We start from the raw sequence: 20,763 nt of genomic DNA, 5'->3' as shown, positions 1-20,763 counted from the left end.
TCTGCATGACTTGTGCATGACCGCTTGATTTCTGCTGGTGGAAAAAGGAGCAGTATCTCAAAGGAACACGCTCCAGTTGGGCAACTTAACTTTTTATTGCGTGAATACAAAGAATCAAGTTCTCATAAAAACTTTGCGAATACTAGCAATTAAATGCCCACGCCAAGGCTATTCCATCTCTTTTCTGTAGCAGCGGTTTGCAAACTTTGTTTGAAATGTACTGCACATAAGTTAAATACAAAAAAATAATGACCTAATCTTTAAAAAAATAAAAATTACTTGCAGAATAAATGCAACTGTATTATTGCAATTAAAGCTGAACTGTACTTGGGTAGTGATTCTTTCACGTACCACTAGAGGGAGCCCACTTACCAACTTTGAGAATAGCTTTTCTACAGGCCGGCGGCACGGCGGACAACTGGCTAGCACATCTGCCTCACAGTTTTGGGGACTGGGGTTCAAATCCCAGCTCCGCTTGTGTGGAGTTTGCATGTTCTCACCGTGCCTGCGTGGGTTTTCTCCGGGCACTGCGGTTTCCTCCCACATCCCAAAAACATGTGTGGTAGGTTGATTTGAGGACTCTAAATTGCCCGTAGGTGTGAATGTGTGTGTGCGAATGCTTGTTTGTTTACATGCGATTGGCTGGCGACCAGTTCGGGGTGTACCGCGCCTCTTGCCCGAAGATAGCTGGGATAGACTCCAGCACGCCCGCGACCCTTGAGGATGAAGCGGTACGGACAATGGATGTTTTACAGGCCTTTTCATTTGGGTGTCAGATGAGCTTGAGCCCGTCTCAGCTGACTTACACACTGGCTAGGTCAGCAGACAATTGCAAGGCATATATAAACAAACAAGCATTCACACCAATGGACATTGGACAATTTAGTCTTCGAGCTTAATGTGCGTACTTTTGGAATGTGGGGAAAAAGCGGCGAACCTGGAGAAAACCCAAGAAAGCATTGGGAAGATCATGCAAACGGCCTTGGCCGTGAGTCTGTTACAGAGTAGGTCTTAGTTGTATAACACTCTATTGAATAATTTTACACAATTAGAGTACATTACAATTTATGTGAAAGTGGCATTTAAAACAAAATAAAAAGGACTTGTGAAGAAACTGCAAGAACAGAGGGAGACTAGGGAGATGTAATTAGTCAGGTAGATGTGCGGCGCATTAAACAAAGACGCACGCAACTTTGTGACGCAAACACAGCAACGCTAATTGCAGTTAAAAGATGGCATCTCCACAAAACTTAGATCATCTTTTAATTCTACTTAAGAAACTCATACAGTAAACTTTAATTAATCTGAGAGATGAGTCCTCAGATGCTGCTGTTTTGGTTAGCAATTCTGTCCACGTAGGCTCCGTAGTTAACCATTTAATGTACACTGTATTGCAAAGATTTTTCGCTCCCCTGTCTTGACACAGATGGGAATTTAAGTGTCATCCCATTCTTAATCCATCGGGTTTAATGGTCCCCCCTCTGCAATTATAACATCTTAAGATCTTCTGGAAAGGCTTTCCACAAGGTTTCGGAGTGCGTTTGTGAATTTGACTATTTTTCCTGGAGTGCATTTATGAAGTTACACACTGATGTTGGACAAGGGCTCTCAAAATGCTTTTGGCAATATAGTGTATGAAGTATGTTCAGTCTTTGAACTGAGACGGTAACACTTTTTTTTAAAAATTTAATTTAAGGGGACATCTATTTGTATTTTTATTTTATATATATTTTATCGTTTACACATGACTAACGGGGTGCTTATTTGAGGCATGGCCACTATTTGAGTATATTTAGTCATGTTAAGTACCGTATTTTCACGACCATAAGGCGCACTTAAGTCTTAAATTTTCTCCAAAATGGACGGGGCGCTTTATGCGGCGCGCCTTGTGTGCACAGAGTTCCAGCATCTATAAATGTTGTTGTGCGATGAGTGCGCCGCTCGACTTTTTAAAAAAAAAAAAAAAAAATTAAAAAATGTATATATATTTTTTTAAGCATTTCCTGCCGACACATTGCTTACACAGAGGAAAAGCGGACGTGGCTGAGGACAGGGGAAGGGTGCGTGAAGTAGGATGCTAAAGCCACACCCCCAGTAGGTATATAGTGGCGGCGTTTTTTTTGTTTTGTTTTTGTTTTCACCGCTTTACTGACTGGGAGAATTTACGGGGTGTGCAAGACATCGGTTTGGCTTAGGACCCCCGAGCAGCCGTGAGAGAATTCAAGATCAACGAATGCATGGTTCGCAAGTGGAGGAAGCAGGAAAACGAGCTTCGCCAAGTCAAGAAGACGAAGTTTTTGCGGGAAAAAAAAGATAAACAAAATGCGGAAACAAGGCGAGGTGGCCCGGGTTGGAAGACAAACTCGAGCAATGGATTAATGAGCAAAGAATAACTGGGCTTGCCATCATTCCGGGAGGCTTGACGAACCACTGGACATCTGTGTAAACTGGGCGTTCAAAGTGAAGTTGCGAGCAGCGTGGAAGTGATGGATGACAGATGGCGAACACAGCTTTACTAAGACTAGGAGGCAGCGCCGGGCGACTTGCACCACAATTTGTGAATGGATTGTGGATGCTGGGCTAACGTGTCAGCTTGCACTGTTCTTCGAGCTTTCGCACGGCAACGAGACTGACTCGAACCTGGCGTGTTTGACTGAGAACTTGCCCAGCTGTTCATTTCGGATACAGAACATTAGGACTTTGATGGATTTGTGGATGAGTCTTGATAACAAAAATAACATGAGTACATTGTTAAATACTTCAATAAAGTACAACCGAACTCAGTTTTGCTCCAGTTGCCTTTTTAAAAACATTTTTAGCATGCATGCATGCTACTGTATGTTTTAAGTAGCGTACGTTTTACCATGCCTGCACCCAATAATACGGTGCGCCTTATGTATGTGTTAAATACAGAAATAGAACCCGAAACTGAGACTGCGTCTTTTAATACGGTGCACCCTATGGTCGTGAAAATACGGAAATCAGTTTTGAGGTGCAACAACTTTTTTTTTTTTTCATTCACGTGGACGGCACAACCGGCAATTAATTGAAACCTGTATTTAATTATAAAGGAGGCCAACAGCTGAGGAAATGCTGCAAATCTTCCCCTCCTTTTTAAGAGCAGGACCTTGACTCAATGGATCTGAACACAAGCAAACAAATGTGTTTCTATTCAGGGCAGGGGGCTTTTCATCTCAGCCAGTCACATTCACCAAGTATTGAACATTTTCTGTAAGAAAATCAAAGGCAATATTAGAAAAGCAATGATGCGCCAGTAATGCGTTTGGATCGCCAGGAGAGCAGAACACTTAATAAACATCCAGTCGGGAATTAAGACAGCCCCATGTTAAACCGATCCCAGTGGTCATATTGGCATATCTGGCTATTTGGCTGTTAATTGAACACCAAGTTGTCGTACTGCCTTTCAAAATCAGTGATACCCAAACGCTGTGCCATTTCACTAAATTGGCCTGAAAATGTTTTTTTTTTTTTTTAAATTACAAATGTATCTTTTGTTCATCAATCTCTGCCAGCAACATATTGTGAGAGCCCGAACAAGTAAATGCTCTTAAATGTGACATTTCTGTTGAGTGGTCTGATGTGAGATTTTTCTCATGTCAAGTATTGGCTTGGCTTGATAAAAGTTGGGATATTGTACACTGTTCCAGATGAGACCGCCTGCTGGTAGTGACTTGATGATTCATTCAAGTGTACATCCGTGACACAACTTGCACGCTGTAGGCTTCACATCTGCTCTTCTCATCCTTCGCATCATCATCTGTTTGCTGCTGCTTAACATCACCCGCTGGCCTGCGCCGCTTCCTGTCCATCATGCCTTTTGTTTTTTTTCTCCCCACTCTCTTGCTGTCATTCCACGCTCCATCTGGGACTGGGCCTCAATTTCACAGTGTACTCAAATGCTTCAGGTTGCTCAGAGCCCATGGGCATGAAGTCCCGGCTAGTGTCAGACCAGCAGATCACGGCCTCCAGCACTTTCCGCACGTGGGGCATCGAGGCCTTCACATGGCACCCTCACTACGCCCGCCTGGACAAACAGGGCAAGACCAACGCCTGGACCGCTGCCACCAATAGTAAATCAGAGTGGCTGCAGGTAGGAGGAGACATCTCGGACTTGACAGTTCCTTTTTCAGAGTTTTTACACAAGGATCTGTACTTCTATTTAAAAACCGCGCGTAAATGCATTAGCTGTTTTTGTAAAAAAAAATTCCTGGTGCTGTATGTTTTTAAAGAAGTATTTCATGTGCTCAGGTGGACCTGGAATCTCCCAAAAAGCTCACAGGAATCATCACACAGGGAGCCAAAGACTTTGGCAGCGTCCAGTTCGTCTCAGCCTTCAAAGTGGCTCACAGTGAAGACGGGCGGTCCTGGAGCATAGTGCAGGACGAGACCACAAAGAATGACAAGGTCCTATGTCACCATATAGTCCAGTTAATTCAGTTCATCACGGTACTTTTTGGAATTCTAAATCAAATTTTTCCACATTTTGTTTGCTGGTCTGTATAAATAACACCGGTACAGAATTGGTGTAGAAAGTTGACAAATTACGTCTTTGGAGGTGGGATCAGCTTTCACCAAGGCGGGATGTCACCTGTGTCTGAGGGAAGATGGAACAATTAAATGCTGTTCCACTAGATGGCAGTATACAATTAACTTGTGTATCCATGTTTCAACTCATACAACATAAGTCATGGCTTGGTGCATACAGTTTTGTGGTCAGCTAAACGGGCTCAGAGTCACACTAAGTTTGAATGAAAATTTTGAGTATTAGGAAAATCATTATTCAAATTCGAATCATTATTATTGAGAGAAACAAGTTCATTATTTCAGTACTATTGGTGGATATTGAAGTTATTTTTATTTTTATCCCCCCTCCCCGATTTGTTTAGATCTTCCCCGGCAACAGCGACAACAACATCCACAAAAAGAACCTGTTCGAGCCGCCGCTCTTCGCCCGCTTCGTGCGCATCTTGCCGTGGGAGTGGCACGAGCGCATCACCCTGCGTATGGAGCTCCTGGGTTGTGACGAGTAGCTGTGTTCCGGAACCTGCCGACCATCCTCCCCTTCCCTCATTTCTCTACCTCCACCAACCAACCCTGTCGTCCTCCCCGACACACACCCTTTGCTGTGCCTGCACTGCCTTGTTCTCTGTCCTAGAGGGCAGCAAACTCCGCTGTTGTTTCGAGAAGGAAAGACTGGAGTCCTCATGGCTGATGTCTCGTCCCTCTGATGTTTAACCACTTGAGCCTACAGTGGGAACCCCACTGCCTGCAGAACCTCCCAAGAGCCTGCAAACTGGTGGTGTGTATATATACTCTCCAGTCATCTTCTTACTGGTTCTCTGGGCGGCTTTTCTGCTCAAGCACATCACGACTCTCATTTTCTTCATAAACTTGCAGATTATTGCTGCGGTTTATCAAGCTGCAGACACAATAAATCACCAAGGCATCCAATTCGGCAGCCAAACTGAGCAGAACAACAAAAATTGTTCTGCAGTCACATGCTTGAGCCAAAATCGTTAGTTCGGTAGCCGACCTACATTATCATCACCGCATACAATGATTGAATTTGAACAGGTTGCTGCGCATCCCCCACCCAACTATTCCATGTTGACGGGATGATCAAAACGCAGGCGTCGGTGCTGGCAGTGTATTCTAGCAAACCTGCATCCAATGCTACTGAGACATTTCTACTAATTGTTGTGGTCACCACGTTCATTTTTATGGCACTTTTGATGTTTGTGTTTGCATATATGGGAAAACATAAAAAGAATATATTGGAAAACAAAACTGTGTTGTGCACACATGAACAAAGAATGTGGCGGTAAACAAAGAGATTCAATAGATTCCCAGTGAGCAAATCAAAGCTGAAGTTTTTTTTTTTTTTTTCCCCCCACTGGACACGTGACGCATGCCATCTTTTCCACCCCCATGAATTATGAATTATGGGCTCGTGCAATAGTATGCTATTGTGCCGCACTGGTTTCGATAAGGATGCGTATTAATGCGGCGACGTGAAAAATGCCTGAGGGGGAAGGTCGCCAAACACTGAATGTGTCTGGCTAATAATGCTTCAATTTGAACACATGTAAATATTGTTTCCCTCTTCTGGTTTTCTATGGTTGATTGAAATATGATGTTGAAGTATTTTTATGGTGTTTTGTGTGCTTTCCTGCTATACTGGACTGGGTCCATTGAATTCCAGTAAAGCGTTTCTGAGACACATTCTATGTTTGGCCTTTGTATTGGTAAAACAAACAACAATAAATGTTTGAAAATACTGCATCCAATTGTTTCCAAAGGCACTTTTTATTCAAACGAACTGATTGCAGCTATTTTCCATTTAAAAAGGTCCAAGATCAAAAAGGCAGGAAGCACCGAGGGCCGTTTTGGCTGTTTAGCATTTAACCCCCACACTCCCCAGGGAGCGGTGTGCACGCCTAATCTGCCTTCCTGCCATCACACGGTCCTGCTGAAGGTATCTTCATACCCTCATTAGGCTGCTGTGAAGGTCATTCAAGTCGGTGCTGAAAGCTCACATATGTAAATGCATCCCATATTGTGTTTTCATAAGCAAATATATTAATGAGCATATTGCTGTTGGGAGGAATCCTTCCTCTCCAAAATCATTACTTTTCAGGGGGGGGGGGGGAATCCAATACCATCTAGCTTGAGTTACCAAACACTGCAACATTGAAGTTGGTATAATACCTTTTTGTGTTGCTATCCTATACCATTGTGCACAACACCAAATGATATTCAATTACTACATTTATACACACAAAAACATAATTCATCACACTGTCACCAGTGCGAGATGTCAAGTCCGCGCTCATGCGGAACTCCAGACCAGACAAAAAGCCTTTGATACTTAACAAAAGCAAATGAGTGTGGTAACATCTCTCCAAACTCTTTCTGAAAGATCTTCGAGCCATGAGCGATGCAACTGTTAAGCTGACTAAGCAGTTTAATGGGCAGAATTGTATCTGCACGCACATACCTTTTGTGGCTGACCACTTCCATCGACATCGAAGCCATACAGCAATCCAATTTTAACAATTTGCTCAGATGGAGCCAACCTGAACATTTTCACTTGTCTTAAAACGTGCACTTTCAAACTTGAGATGACATAATGCTGCACAGCTCCAGAGTGAGGGAAGAGGCAGTTTTACACAACAGAGTTTAAGAGAGTTAATAGATTTGCGCTCAAGCTATTTTCAACACAAAAATGATTAATAATGCATAAAAATAACATGATACGGGGACAGACCAATAGTATCTTTATAGTTTATAATTTTTAGTTATTTTAAATGGACCATATTTGAACAAGAGGTTTCCACCTGATGGCAACAATATATAACTAGCATGTCACTGAGTAGAGTGCAGACCACTGTTAAGGCGCAACTGTTAAAGGAAGAAGAAGAAAAAATACCAGACTATTTCCGGGATGATGAGCAGACAGGCAGCACCGTTACAAATCTTAGGGTGTGGACACTTCCATTGGTGCTAAACAGTGAAACTAGATAGTGAAGTAAGGAGGGGCTGGGTGTGGATTACTCCTTTTTTATCATCTTTTCAACCTCTGGGCAACCTTTGACTCCGTTACCCAGCAGCCCTCTGGGCAGATTCACTGATAAGGGCCCTTGGGAGTAAAACTCAATCCCACTCGCCCACCCTGTCTATCGACTGCTGTAACATCTTGAGATTGATAGTAAAACAGTTGGCGTCCCTTTAAAAATACCCTCATCCATCAATTTTCTATGGCGCTTAGCCTCACCACGGTCATGGGTGAGCTGGAGCCTATTCGAACTGACTGGAATGGTTGGCAGCCAATTGCAGGGCACACATAGACTCACATTCACAATGCTTAAGGGCAATGTAACCTTCAATGAACCTAACAAAAACCCATGCGAGGATCGGCAGGCTTGAGCTGAGATTCAAACCCAGAAAATCTTGACTGTTAAGCAGACATGCTAACCACTAAGTACACTGTTTTCCAAATGTGTCATCGCATGACTCGTTTGAATAAATTAGCTTAGTGGACCATCTCTTTTGTCTCCTTCCTACCAAAATAACTCTTCCTTCAAAGAAATCGACGAGAGCAAACACAAATTAGAGTTGACAACATCTGAATATGTGTGTGTGTGGTTTGGTCCATAAAACCAATTCATGGACTAGATCATTAACTCATTCTTTGCCAGCCGTTTTCAAAGCAGCGTTCTCCATATTGGCAGCCGTTTTAGAGCATTTTGGCTGATCTTTGAAAACCCACAGAATTTTGTGTTCAGTGATATAAACGGACATGACCAAAAGAAAGTAGCCTCTCTTCTGTCACCAGAAAAACAAGTTTGTTTTTAGCTGCAGTAATCAGCAGTAGAACATGGGCTGGTTTCACCGAAAATATTGGATTCTCACAAAAAAAGCGCAGAAAACGAGCTTTTTGTGAAGTAGAGCAGTGACTTTGATGCTAATAGTTTTGCTTTTGTGGCATATCAAACAACAAAAACAAGCCTGAGAGAGGGCTTTTGACGGCAAAGTTGTGATAGACAGACATACAACTATGAAACGCACCGTGGACCGACTGACTTCCCGCACGTCTCGAGTTGAAGGTCAATGGCTTTTGTACATGGCGTTCGTCATTCATTTAACTGCATCATCTTTTCTTACAACAGCGACACACTTTCTGCTACCTACCACGACGCATACTCTGTCCATATACACGTATTCTGTTTAAATGTGAGGCAACTTTCGTGTCGGGATTTCTCTCCCTCATAATCAGCTTGATAAAGTGAGATTCAGCCCCAAATCTTTATCTTCTACTCAAAAACTGTGCTGACGTCAAATCCAAAGCAATGCAACACCGCCATCTCGATGGATTGTTAATCATTAAAGTGGTTTACAATCCAGAATTTCACAGACAAGCTTGGTGAGACCCTCTTCCACGCCTACCCGTTTAAAAAAGGTACTTGACAAAAATATACATAGGTGGCAGTAAAACCGCTAGATTCCATTGACCAATACAGCACGGCAGTGAATGAGTTAATCAGGTGAGAGCAGCATCTATTTCTGCTCTCTCCAGCTTCTGCTGCAGGAATTGTGATGGGGAAATAATCTTGGAAAAGTCATCTGCTGTTTATAGGGTGGCATTCCGGGGAGAAACGGGACTATTTTTCTGCTCATGTGATGAAGAGAATTTGAAATCCTTCCTCCCTCCCGCCAATGTTTGGCTTTCTATATTTGGCTCATCTTTATGTGGATGTGTTTGAGATGAACAAAAACAGTGGGGAAATTGTAGTGATTAGTTGGTGTTACAGCTCGTTTGATTGTCCTAGCGTTAAGTCAAGTTGACACTCGACTCCCTCTCTAATCTGCACACACACACACACACCTACCTTCAGAGGTTGTGTAATGACAGTGTGTCTACACACAGGGACACAATAGACGTCTGGGCTCCACAAACAAACGCAGTGACTGGGCTTGAATGTTGTGGGCCTGGACCAAATTATAGCCCTCCACTCTATGACAATGAGGGTGGGTTTGGGAGGGTGGGTAGCTGGTATTTGTGGCCCCAGGCGGGAAGCTTTCATGTGCGGCCCTGGGAAGACTGCGAGATAACGGCTTAGAGGCACACTGGCTTCACCGAAGCACGCTTTAAATGCTCACTCGCTTGATTGGTGTTATGATAACAAACGGAAGCCTTTCATTGAACCTGGCGAGACTCACTTGACAATCATCTTATCCGTATTTGTTATCACTCCCCGTAAATGGAACGTGACCACAGAACTTTTGACCATAAACCTGTAGTCTGGTAAAGCATAGCACAGTGTGAAATTACGCACAGGATTTTGCACATTGACGCTCCAACGTCAATCCCAAGTAATGATAATCAGACGCAATTTTTTTGTGGAGTGCCTAAGGGAAGTGTTATAGGTCCATTCATTTTCTCTTAAGATTGTCTTTGGGATTGTTTTCATCCATTTGTGACGTCACTGAAAGCCTTGTGATTTTTCACTCTTTCTTGCTCCAAACATGAGTGTTCAACCTTTAAAAGCCGATCAGACCTAAAACACATCCCTGAGGAACTGCTCAAAAATGTGATTGGCTGATTGTTATTTGCATTGAATTTTTTTTCATGTGGCCATGCACAATATTGTATGTTATATACACGATAATACCATATTACAAACGTATTGGGATATAGAACCTACCATCTACTGGTGTGAATACAATCCAGAGTTGTTCCTCCCCTTTTCATCTACAACAGCTTCCACTGTTCTTGGAAGACTCTACATGATGTTGATGTGTCTGTGGGATTTTTCTTTTGGGTCCATTTGTGAGGTCCCTGAAAGAGGCTTGTGAATGTTTACTTTTTCTTGCTACATAGATGAGGAATGTGCAGCCTTTAGAGAAAATTAATGGAGCTAAATAATTTCCCTAAAGGGCACCACTGAAAATTGCGACTGATAGTCATTTGGGATGGATGTTGGAGAATCGCTGTGCAAAAATCCTCTTCATAATATGCATTATATTATACAATATTGTAAACTTTATGGACAAAAGTATTAGGGCCCATTCTACCTACTGGAAGTGAAAAGAAGAAAATATATAGTTTCAGTTTCCTTTGCAGTTACAACACTGATTGCTATACTTTTGTGAAAAACTTTTCACAATATGCTGGGAGTGTTTCTCTGGGAATTTTTTTCCATTAGTGATGTAACTGAAAGATGATTGTGAATTGACATTACTACAAAGAGAAGGGTTCAACCATTATAGAAAATGATGGGCCCTAAAATGCTTCCCTGAGGAATGTCTCTCAAAATTGTTACCGATTGTTAGTTGGGATGGAGGGAGTGTCACTATGCAAAAATCCTGTACATAATATACAGTATACTATACTATTATCATTAACTACATGTACAAATGTATTAGAACATGTTCCATCTATAGAAAGTAAAATGGGAGGAAAATGCTGCCTTGTTCCTCCCCTTTGTAGCTTCCATTCCCCTGGGAGGATTTATGGACTTGCAAGACTATAGAAAATGAATGGCTCTAATATACTACCGTGGGGAATTCCACTCAAAATTGCCTGAATGTTACTTTGGATGGGTGTTGGAGTGTCATTGTGAACAATCATGATATACAAAATATATACAACACTTGACTATACCATCCACTGTTACATGTTCCTTCTGGGAAGATGTTCAGCGTCTCAGTATGAATTTTCGTCTTTTTGTGAAATCAGCGAGCCTGACTCATCACCAAGGTTTTCGATGGGCTTGTTTTTACGCCACGCCACTCTTTCACTGATTTCCCCTGCGAACCTTCCAAAATCAGCAGGTTCATGACTTTGCTGGAACATGTGCAAATGTAGAGGAGAAACGAACACTTCTCTGGACTGTTTGAAACGACCTCGTGAACACCATGACCCTTCAAACATCAACAGGTGCTTGTTTCTGTGCGAACCTACGCAAATGTGGTGGAAAGACAGACAATTCTCGGGATTGCGATATAAAATATACACATTCCTGGTAGATGTACAGTTTAAATATTACCACCATTTTCCTTGCTTTAACACACACTGGCAAATCAACAATCCATTTTAGAAGACCACCTTTGAGCTGTCACAATCCCAGTGTAGCACCTGTATATAAGAATGACATTTTAAAATATTTCCAATTTTTTTATATTTTGTGTCAATTGAGTAAAAAGTCATTGAAATTCAGGATGAAAGAATGACAGTTCAAGTCAAATTTGAATGAAAAGACCCTGTAGTGGTAGTTTAAATACTGTACTTCTAACCGTGCATTGTCCCATGTTGACAGTACATTTTAAAAAGTAGAATGTCTTTCAGAGTGAGCGTGAAGAATGCAAGGGAAGCACAGCGTTGAATGATTTTAGGATTGCTGTGGGTGTTGACGGTGGCGAGGGGTCACTTGAGGTTGGGGCTTGGTGTCAGGAGGGCGGCCAACATCTGCGCTTAAGTCGGCCGTGACCGTGTTTGCTCAGCAGCACGTTGTCTGAGGAAGCCCTCCCGCGTGGGCCCTCGCCGCCCGCGCTCGTTTTCCACCACTGTAATTCCAGTTGACAGAGGCGACATACGCTCCGCTCGAGGCCTTGACAAAACTCTGTTGACCTTTGCCCAACATGGACTCCGTCCTGCTGAACTAATGCGCCGCTTGTTTTCTCTTTGCATTTGACCTTCAATTAAATGGGATATATTATGGAAAATTGACTTTGTTTGTACAGTGGATGCCCCTAATCGACACCCACATTAAAATATTTTGAATTGCCTATAGATGCCACAAGATGGCGACAAAGCACTGTTCCTGTTAGACAAAGCTATTGCCTTACTCGATGGAGCTCCTCCCCTCAGTTTAGCATAGACACCAAAGATGCCACCAAAGCAACTCGGTGGCACCTTGACTTACAAGTGTAATTTAGCTAAGAGATTTTTTTTAGACATGAGCGTTCGCTCGGCTGATTTTTGCCTTGAGTTGCGAGCAAAATTTTGATTTTCGAGTGCTAGATGGTGACAGCAAACGTCACAACAAACAACAGAAACAAAGAGTTTGTGTATTTAACTAACCAAACCACAAAACACCCGCCAGCTTAATGCTAACACATAATGGGAACGCCATAGATGGGCTAACTAAACTAGCATCAATGTTGCGGGAGTTATAGACTTTTAAATAACTCATGAATGCTGGGGTGTAGAGGTACTTGGGACTAGCAAAAACATTTGAAGTAAAAGCATGTGTTTAGCCATGTGTTTGATGCATGCACCACAGTGAATGGATCTGTGCACTCACTGCATGTTTTGGGATTGTATTCTGTATGGCGGCACGGTGGCCGACTGGTTAGCACGTCAGCCTCACAGGTCTGAGGACCGGGGTTCAATCCCCAGCCCCGCCTGTGTGGAGTTTGCATGTTCTCTCCGTGCCTGCGTGGGTTTTCTCCGGGCACTCCGGTTTCCTCCCACATCCCAAAAACATGCATGGTAGGTTAATTGACAACTCTAAATTGCCCGTAGGTGTGACTGTGAGTGCGAATGGTTGTTTGTTTGTATGTGCCCTGGGATTGGCTGGCATCCAGTTCAGGGTGGACCCCGCCTCCTGCCCGGTGATGGCTGGGATAGGCTCCAGCCCGCTCGCGACCCTTGTGAGGAGAAGCGGCTCAGAAAATGGATGGATGTATTCTGTATTATCTCAACATAAGAGTAAATATAATTATTTCATACATGTAATAATTACACTAAAATAAATAGGTATTAGGTTTTTCACAATATATTCAACTAATAGGAACAGAAAATCATCACTAGACTTGAACTTGAAAAGTTGAATTGCTTGTAGATTTGAGGGATTTGAAGTATATTATATTAAATGTTTCAGAGACTATACCTATTGATGCATTAAAAAGGAGAAAATTACAATTAAATCACAAAATTAATGATTTGCCCCTAAATTTCCGCCTATACCTAAAACTTTGTAACTTATAATAATAATAATTATTTTTCTATGTAAATTCAAACAAAATATCAGATGTGATAATTATTAATAAAATTTAGATTAGCAATATATTAAACTTGAACAATTGAAATAAGAATAATTATTTTACTCCCCCTAAATCTTCACCATCAATATATCTAAAACTGATTTGTGTTAATTATAATGAATACAACAATTTGATTTAAAACAAAACAAAACAATTAAAATAGAAGCCATATTCCCCCAAATGTCCACCTGTAGGCTTAACAATACTTTGTGACTTTTGATAATAATAATGATTTACTTATTTATTTTTTCACCGACGACTGTGTGACTTCAGGTCACATTGCGGAAGCCTGCGGTGGTGACGTCATCCCATGACATCGACGAGGAGGAGGGGACGATGAAGTCAACACACACACACACACACACACACACACTACAGTACATAAACATAGACGCGCACGCACGCACACGCACCGAGTGTGAGTGGCTGTCAGCGAGTTTTTCCACGCTCTTCTCTCCCAGACGGTGAGTTTGCTCTACTGTTTTGTCATTCATATTTTTTGTTACGATAAAAGTTAAAATGGTGAAAAAGAGTCATATGACGTGCAGGTAGTGGAGATGCGTTGTTAGAAACTTTGGTGTTTAACAGTGACGAGCACAGAGGAGGAGGAAGCATGAAACGAGAATATTTTCAGAATCAGAATCATCTTTATTTGCCAAGTATGTCCAAAACACACAAGGAATTTGGAGCCGCTCTAGTACAACAGACAGTCAATTTACAGAACACTTTGGAGACATAAAGACATTGACAAAAAACAATTGTGCAAAAAGATGTCCTATAGCACTTAGAGCAGCTCGAATGACTAATATTACAATAGTCCTGCGCAATAACCATTGTGCAAAAGGCGCCGAGACCTCAACGAGTGTATGCGGTTTAAAGTGACGAGTAGTGCGATCATCTGGGACAATGTCGGTTGTGCAAATGTTACAGATAACTCCTCAATCAGTGTGCAAATGGAGCAGATGCTACTCTGGCATGAGTGGCCAGTATATGCAGATAGTGCAGCATGGCGAGACAACTACAGTGAGTGCACGAGTAATACATAATACATAATTGGCCCCACAGAAATGTGACAACGAACTCAAGTCAAAAAATTGCCAGCTTGTTGTAATGGAATTATAGGTTAGGTGTTTAAGAAGAGGGAAGAAGCTGTTGGAATGTCTACTAGTTCTAGTTTGCATTGATCGGTAGCGCCTACCTTTGCTCTGGCTACTATTTTATGTATCTTTCGGGGGACATTTTGAGAGTGATTTATGCTTGGGTGTGATTAAAGCACCCTCTTGGGGACGTTTTTTTTTCTTTGGGGGGGGGGGTGTCTTGCAGTGTAATGGTCGGTGGCCTCTTGTGCCCCCTGTTGGCCGCCTGCGGGCTCCTCCTGCTGCCGTCCGCCGCCGCCGTTCACTCCAACTACAACAACGGCTTCTACTACCATGACGTCGGCAACGCCAACGCCAACGGGGAGAGTAAGGCACTCCGTGTGTGTGCGTGTGTGTGTGTGTGTGTGTGTGTGTGTGTGTGTGTCTGTGTGCGCTCGTCGAAAAAGGTACCTTAGTTGGACCTTCATCGGTTTTACATTTTACATTTTCATAGTAAATATTTAATTATTATTATTTTTTTCAATATATAAAATATATATATATATATATATATATATATATAAATATATATAAACACATTTATGCTTATTTGCATTTCTTACTAAAGTGTCATATTTTTCGATTATATTATTTAATTATATATTTTTAATCTGTGTCAATGTCCCTTCATTCATAACGTCCATGATATTACTATAGTTTTTAAAGCAACATTTTAATTCCATATATATTTTTGAATTATACCCAAACACTGAATATAATGTTTGCAAAATATTCTAAAACACCATCATATGTTTAATTTAATACTTTTACTCTTTATATTTTTATTTTAGTGAAATATAGTTTATGTAACATGTTTAAAACTCCCATTTAAATCTTTTTTCTGTATTTGCATTGATTTTATATACAATACTACTGAATGTTGTTACTTTAAATTTAAAGTCAATGTACCTTTTCACTAGTGTACGTTGAAATGCATTTCTGTTTTATTTAACTTTTAGCTGCAATACAAATGAATTACATTTGAACTTTCTGTTTTCAAACCTTTATTTACTGTAGGTAATTTTTTTATTTTACTTTTATGTGCAATGCATTTGAATGGAATCATTTTACGAATAAAACCGCTGCCTCGTTATTTTTTTTTTTTTTTTATGAACACTTAGGCCGACTACACTACATCATTCCAATTTTGGTTTTGATGGTGGAACTAGGAGAACCAAGTATTTTTTGACATGGTACTCGGTGTAAAAAGTTTGCGAACCGTTTTAAGTTCCCTGTTGTTCTTCCTGTAGTCTATTTCAACGGTGTGCGTCTGTACGTGGAGTCCTCGCATCCGTCCGTGTCAGCCACCACGGGCAGCAGCGTCACCCTTCCCTGCCACTTCCACTACGAACCCGAGCTCAGCGCGCCGCGCCGGACGCGGGTCAAGTGGTCTTGGTTGCCCGCCAATGCCGTCGGCGAGCCCGCTGACCCCGCGGAGGCGACGGCGGAGGCCTACGCCGTGGAAACGCAGGTGATGGTCGCCATGGGCAACCGCCACCGCAGCTATGGCGGGTTCAGGGGTCGGGTCCGCTTGCGACGCTCGGCGCCGGGTGACATGTCGCTGGTCATCAATGAGCTGCGACTCAACGACATGGGACGGTACCGATGCGAGGTGATTGACGGGTTGGAGGACGAGAGCGTCACCGTGGAACTGGAGCTGCGAGGTGAGTGGACCGTGAATGGAACCGTCCCACCCAGAAGCAACATGGCATCGGCTGGCCATTCTCGACTAGGTTATGTTAACTTTACGCTCCATTTTGGTTCAAAAGAACTGTCCCATACCACTTTTGGGCATGGTACCAATGGGGTACTAACATACAGTACAGCTCTGGAAAACAAAAAAAAACATACAGCTTGAAAAAAAGACCTCTTTTAATATTTTTCATTTTCTGCAAATAAATGCTCAAAATGCCAATATTTGTATGTGGAATTTGGTTGTCATGTTATAGGTAGTTTATCGAATCAAATTAAACTCTTCATTTCACTCAAACATGCAATGGAAATAAGTCTTCACACCCCTGCTCAAATGGCATTTTTTTGTGTGCTGTAAGATGTGAATACAAAAACCACAGGAAAAGCCTACTCGAACATCTGAACTTTAAATGGCGGTAGTTTGAATGTGTTTCGTCAATTCTGAACAGAGCCACATCCCCAGTTATAAGAGGGTGTGCACACTTGTGCAACCACATTATCTCAGTTGTTTTTTTTTCTTACTTACCCTCTTGAAAAGGGATGTTTTTTTTCTTGATTAATGGTGGAAAAGGTTTTGACACGATTTTTCTTGGTCTCCTTTTTTTTTTATTTCAAAAAAAAAAAAAAAAAAAAAAAAGGCATTTGAAAAAGGTTGTGTAGACTTTTTATATCCACTGTAGTTTAGAGTTGGGGTTGCCACATTAAGACCGTACAAAGCAAGGTTGTATTTACTTTCCCGGCTGCAGGTGTGGTGTTTCCCTACTACTCGGACAAAGGCCGCTACCACTTCAATTTCCTGGATGCCCAGCAGGCGTGCCAGGTTCAGGACGCCACCTTGGCCACGTTTGAGCAGCTCTTCACGGCGTGGGACGAGGGCCTGGACTGGTGCAACGCCGGCTGGTTGGCCGACGGCACCGTGCAGTACCCCATCACCGCGGTCCGCGCCGGATGCGGGGGGTCCGACTTGGCTCCGGGTCTGCGCAGCTACGGTCGACGCCATCGGCTCCTCCACCGCTTCGACGCCTTCTGCTTCTCCGCTTCGGTTAAAGGTCTGGATTACTCAGCAGCAGAGTTGGCCGAAGTACTCACATTCTGTACTTAAGTCCAATAAGTATGGATAGTTTTGTTTTAAAACAAATAATTGTTGGTAGAAGTACTGATTCCCTTGTTAACGTTCCTCTATGTCGCTGTTGTCTCTTATTTTTACGCATTATAAGTCTCCAAAATGATCAATCAATCAATCAATCAATCAAGATGTCAACCGCAGTTTTCTCTGCTTTGTGTCGCGAGCAAAAAAATTGACCTTCGGGTCACCTTCAGCCACTGCGCCACTAGATGGTAGCAGCGTACTTGGCACCATCAGTTCACGTGGATACCTCGCAGTGCCTGTACAAGAATCGTTGTGTTTTGTGCCTGCATTTAAATTTTTTTTTTATGTGCCAAATTTTATTTTTCTAACCGTCGGTCCCAAGAAAATGATTGCTGAGAAGAAGCGGATGATTGAATTAAAGCTCGAAATCACAGAAAAAACATGAGTGAGGTGTGCATGTAGTTGACTTGGCGAAGCAGTACGACTGTAGTACTTCTACGATATGTACAATACGGAAGCAAGAGTTGATAAAGTCTATAACACCATCCAAGGCTATTAAAATAATTCACGGGCTGAGGACCTCTGTCCATGAAATGTGGCGAAAAAGACAAAAAACAAAACAAAACAAAAACAGTGAAGAAGATTAAGTTTCGTGACAAAAATGTAGCAATTGAGGAAAACTGTTTATTTCTTCAAATTCTATTTCATTACAGTTACAGTTGAACCTCGGTTTTTCGTGATAAATCAGTTCCAAAAAGTATGACTAAAACCAAAGTAACATTTCCCATAGGAAATAATGTAAATCCAATGAATCCGTTCCAGCCACCCCAAAATAATAAACACCTTTTTTTATAGAGAATAACTATATTTTAATATATAGAAAACATTGTGAAATAAATATAAATGATGAATAAATTGGATGAATAACCACATTTCCCTTTGACCTTTTATTGACACTTAACTTTTGGTCCCAATGACCATGTTGTAGTCTCTTAACACCCTCTATTGTTAAAACATTTTTACTCCAGCTAAGCAAGTGCATTACATAGTAAGCGACCTAGCATTAGCACTGTAAACGACCCGATGTTAGCCACGGCTGCTACGACATTGCACGACATTTTCGTAATGGAGTTTTACTGTAAAACTAAATGTAATCAGTTTGAAGTTTTATTTTTGGGAACTTACAGTCAAAAAATTCAACAAGAATCAGAATTGTTGCTAATTCCGCATCGCTTCTGAATCCTCTCAACTGCCACCGCTGCTAAATACACCAGTAAACCTGGCGACAATCCCGTGACGACTGATGTCCTCCTTTCCGCAGGGACCGTCTACTTCCTACAGAGCTCGTCCAAGCTCAACTTCACCGAAGCGGTCCAGGCGTGTGCCGGGAACTCCAGTCACGTCGCCAAAGTGGGCCAGCTGTATGCCGCATGGAGACTCACGGGATTGGACCGCTGCGATGCCGGATGGCTGGCGGACGGTAGCGTTCGCTATCCCATCGCAAAGGCCCGCGCTAACTGCGGCCCGCCGGAACCGGGGGTGCGTAAGCTTCGGGTTCCCTCCGCGTCACCAGAAGTTCGGCGTCTACTGTTATCGGTAGATTCTCTGAGAGGTTAGCTTTAGCCTGCTAGCGCATGGGCATTATTGAGGCTGTTTGAATGAATTGCTCTCCTCTTTCTCCATGAAACCACAACTGACTGTGATGACAACTTATTAACGCCCCCTTTCTCACTGCGCGGTACTCGCTTGGCTCTACTCGCCTCGCTTTGGGGCAGTAGATTTTCCACCTCATTATAGAACTTGCTTAGTGATCGAGGAAAGCTGTGAAAACCACGTCTTTGAAAAGAAAGAGGGCAGCAAGAAAACGGAGCGCTGAAGCAAGGCGGGGACTGTGGCGCGTGCAGTGTCCAGAGCCAGGAAGCCGCATCGGGGTAAGCTAACGTTAGCATGTTTGTTTTTGTAGCCTGCGTATCCTCAAATGTTACTGTTACAATGAATGAACATGCTTTTGTAGATATCAAAGACGATTTAGTGGCCAACAAACTTTACGTACATGTTTTTGTCAACATCGAAGACCATTTAGTCTTTTTGAACCCAACATAGGTGTTTTTGCAAATGTAAAAGACAATTTAGAGTCTAGACTCTAGCATACATGTTTTGTAAACATCAAACAGAATTTTGAGTCTTAAAGCGAGCCAAAACATACGTTTTTATAAACACTGAACACAATTCAATCTTGAATGAGCCTAACATGAGTGTTGTTGTAAACGTGAAAGAAAGTTGGTCTTTAATTAACCTAACCGGTGTTGTTGTAAACAAACAAAACCCTTGAGAGTGTAGAACCAATGTACATTTTCTGTAAACAACATCAAAGACAAACTAACCTTTACTGAACCTAACATGCTTTGTAGAATCTAACGTACGTGTTTTAATGAACATAAAAGAGCACGTTATTGTAAACAACAAAGACAATTAGTCTCTGTTGAACCGAACATCCGTGTTTTGGTAAAACTTGAGGACAATTTAATGTTTTTGTGAACATTAAAGACAATTTAGTTTTTAATGTACATCACATTTATGTAATTATTATTATTTTTAAAACATCAAAGAAAATTTTACCCCTTTGTAAACTTTGGAGACAAACCATCGAAACGTCACTAGCGAGTAGAGCCATGCTGAGACCAATGGGTACCGTGCAATGGAAAAGGGGCATCGGGCCACTATGGGACCACATGTACACAATATGGACAAAAGTATCGTGTTTCAGTGAATGAATCAACCAGAGGTAGGACACGTGGAAGCCGTTTTCTTTTTCTTTTCTTCCCCCCCCCCCACTTCCTGCATTGACGCGTCCCAATACCTTTGTCCACATTGTGTATGTCGCTCCAGCAAGACGGACAGACGGATGAAGATGATTGTATATCTGCCGTAGAGACCTTGCTGGATGTGTACTGATTTTTTTAAGGACTTTTGGAAAAAAATAAACCTTTTGGGGTATATTTGGGCACACATACCGTACATCTGGCGAAAGGGCACCTCTCACTTGTTTACTGAAGTATTTTAAAGATCTGTGACTCAAACATGATCATATAGTGTTTTATTTTCATTAAAAAGGTGATTCAATGTCTTTGCGTGATTGATAGTTTGGTAATATTTTCACTCGCATGTGCAATGGAAGATAACGTAACCTTTTCTTTTTATTCATACTGGATATATAAAACATGTCAATGCATTTTGTATCTTTTTTTATACAAAGCAATAAAATCGCTCTGTTCA

The 20,763-nt window shown here is 42.0% G+C and overlaps 2 protein-coding genes across 5 annotated transcripts in view; both read left to right on the top strand.

The window, feature by feature from the left end:
• mfge8b (milk fat globule EGF and factor V/VIII domain containing b) overlaps positions 1-6,303 on the top strand; it is a 23,523-nt gene extending 17,220 nt beyond the window's left edge. For 2 of the 4 annotated variants that reach the window (XM_061677859.1, XM_061677857.1), the window contains 3 exons: positions 3,927-4,111; positions 4,270-4,425; positions 4,908-6,303. In XM_061677859.1, the coding sequence (XP_061533843.1) occupies positions 3,927-4,111; positions 4,270-4,425; positions 4,908-5,051 (485 nt within the window). In that variant the 3' untranslated portion in view covers positions 5,052-6,303. Of the gene's footprint in view, positions 1-3,908; positions 4,112-4,269; positions 4,426-4,907 lie in introns of all 4 variants that reach the window. The other 2 variants (XM_061677858.1, XM_061677856.1) reach the window with 1 other exon arrangement.
• hapln3 (hyaluronan and proteoglycan link protein 3) lies at positions 5,245-20,763 on the top strand. Its single transcript, XM_061677860.1, is given in 7 exon segments — positions 5,245-5,320; positions 13,843-14,033; positions 14,893-15,032; positions 15,956-16,369; positions 17,144-17,446; positions 18,809-19,032; positions 19,034-20,763. Coding segments are annotated over 7 exon segments (1,398 nt in total). The 5' UTR covers positions 5,245-5,248; the 3' UTR covers positions 19,088-20,763.

This window comes from Phycodurus eques, chromosome 5, assembly GCF_024500275.1.
Source record: "Phycodurus eques isolate BA_2022a chromosome 5, UOR_Pequ_1.1, whole genome shotgun sequence".
In the NCBI taxonomy this organism is placed as follows: domain Eukaryota; kingdom Metazoa; phylum Chordata; class Actinopteri; order Syngnathiformes; family Syngnathidae; genus Phycodurus; species Phycodurus eques.
This window is presented reverse-complemented; position numbering and strand designations above follow the sequence as displayed.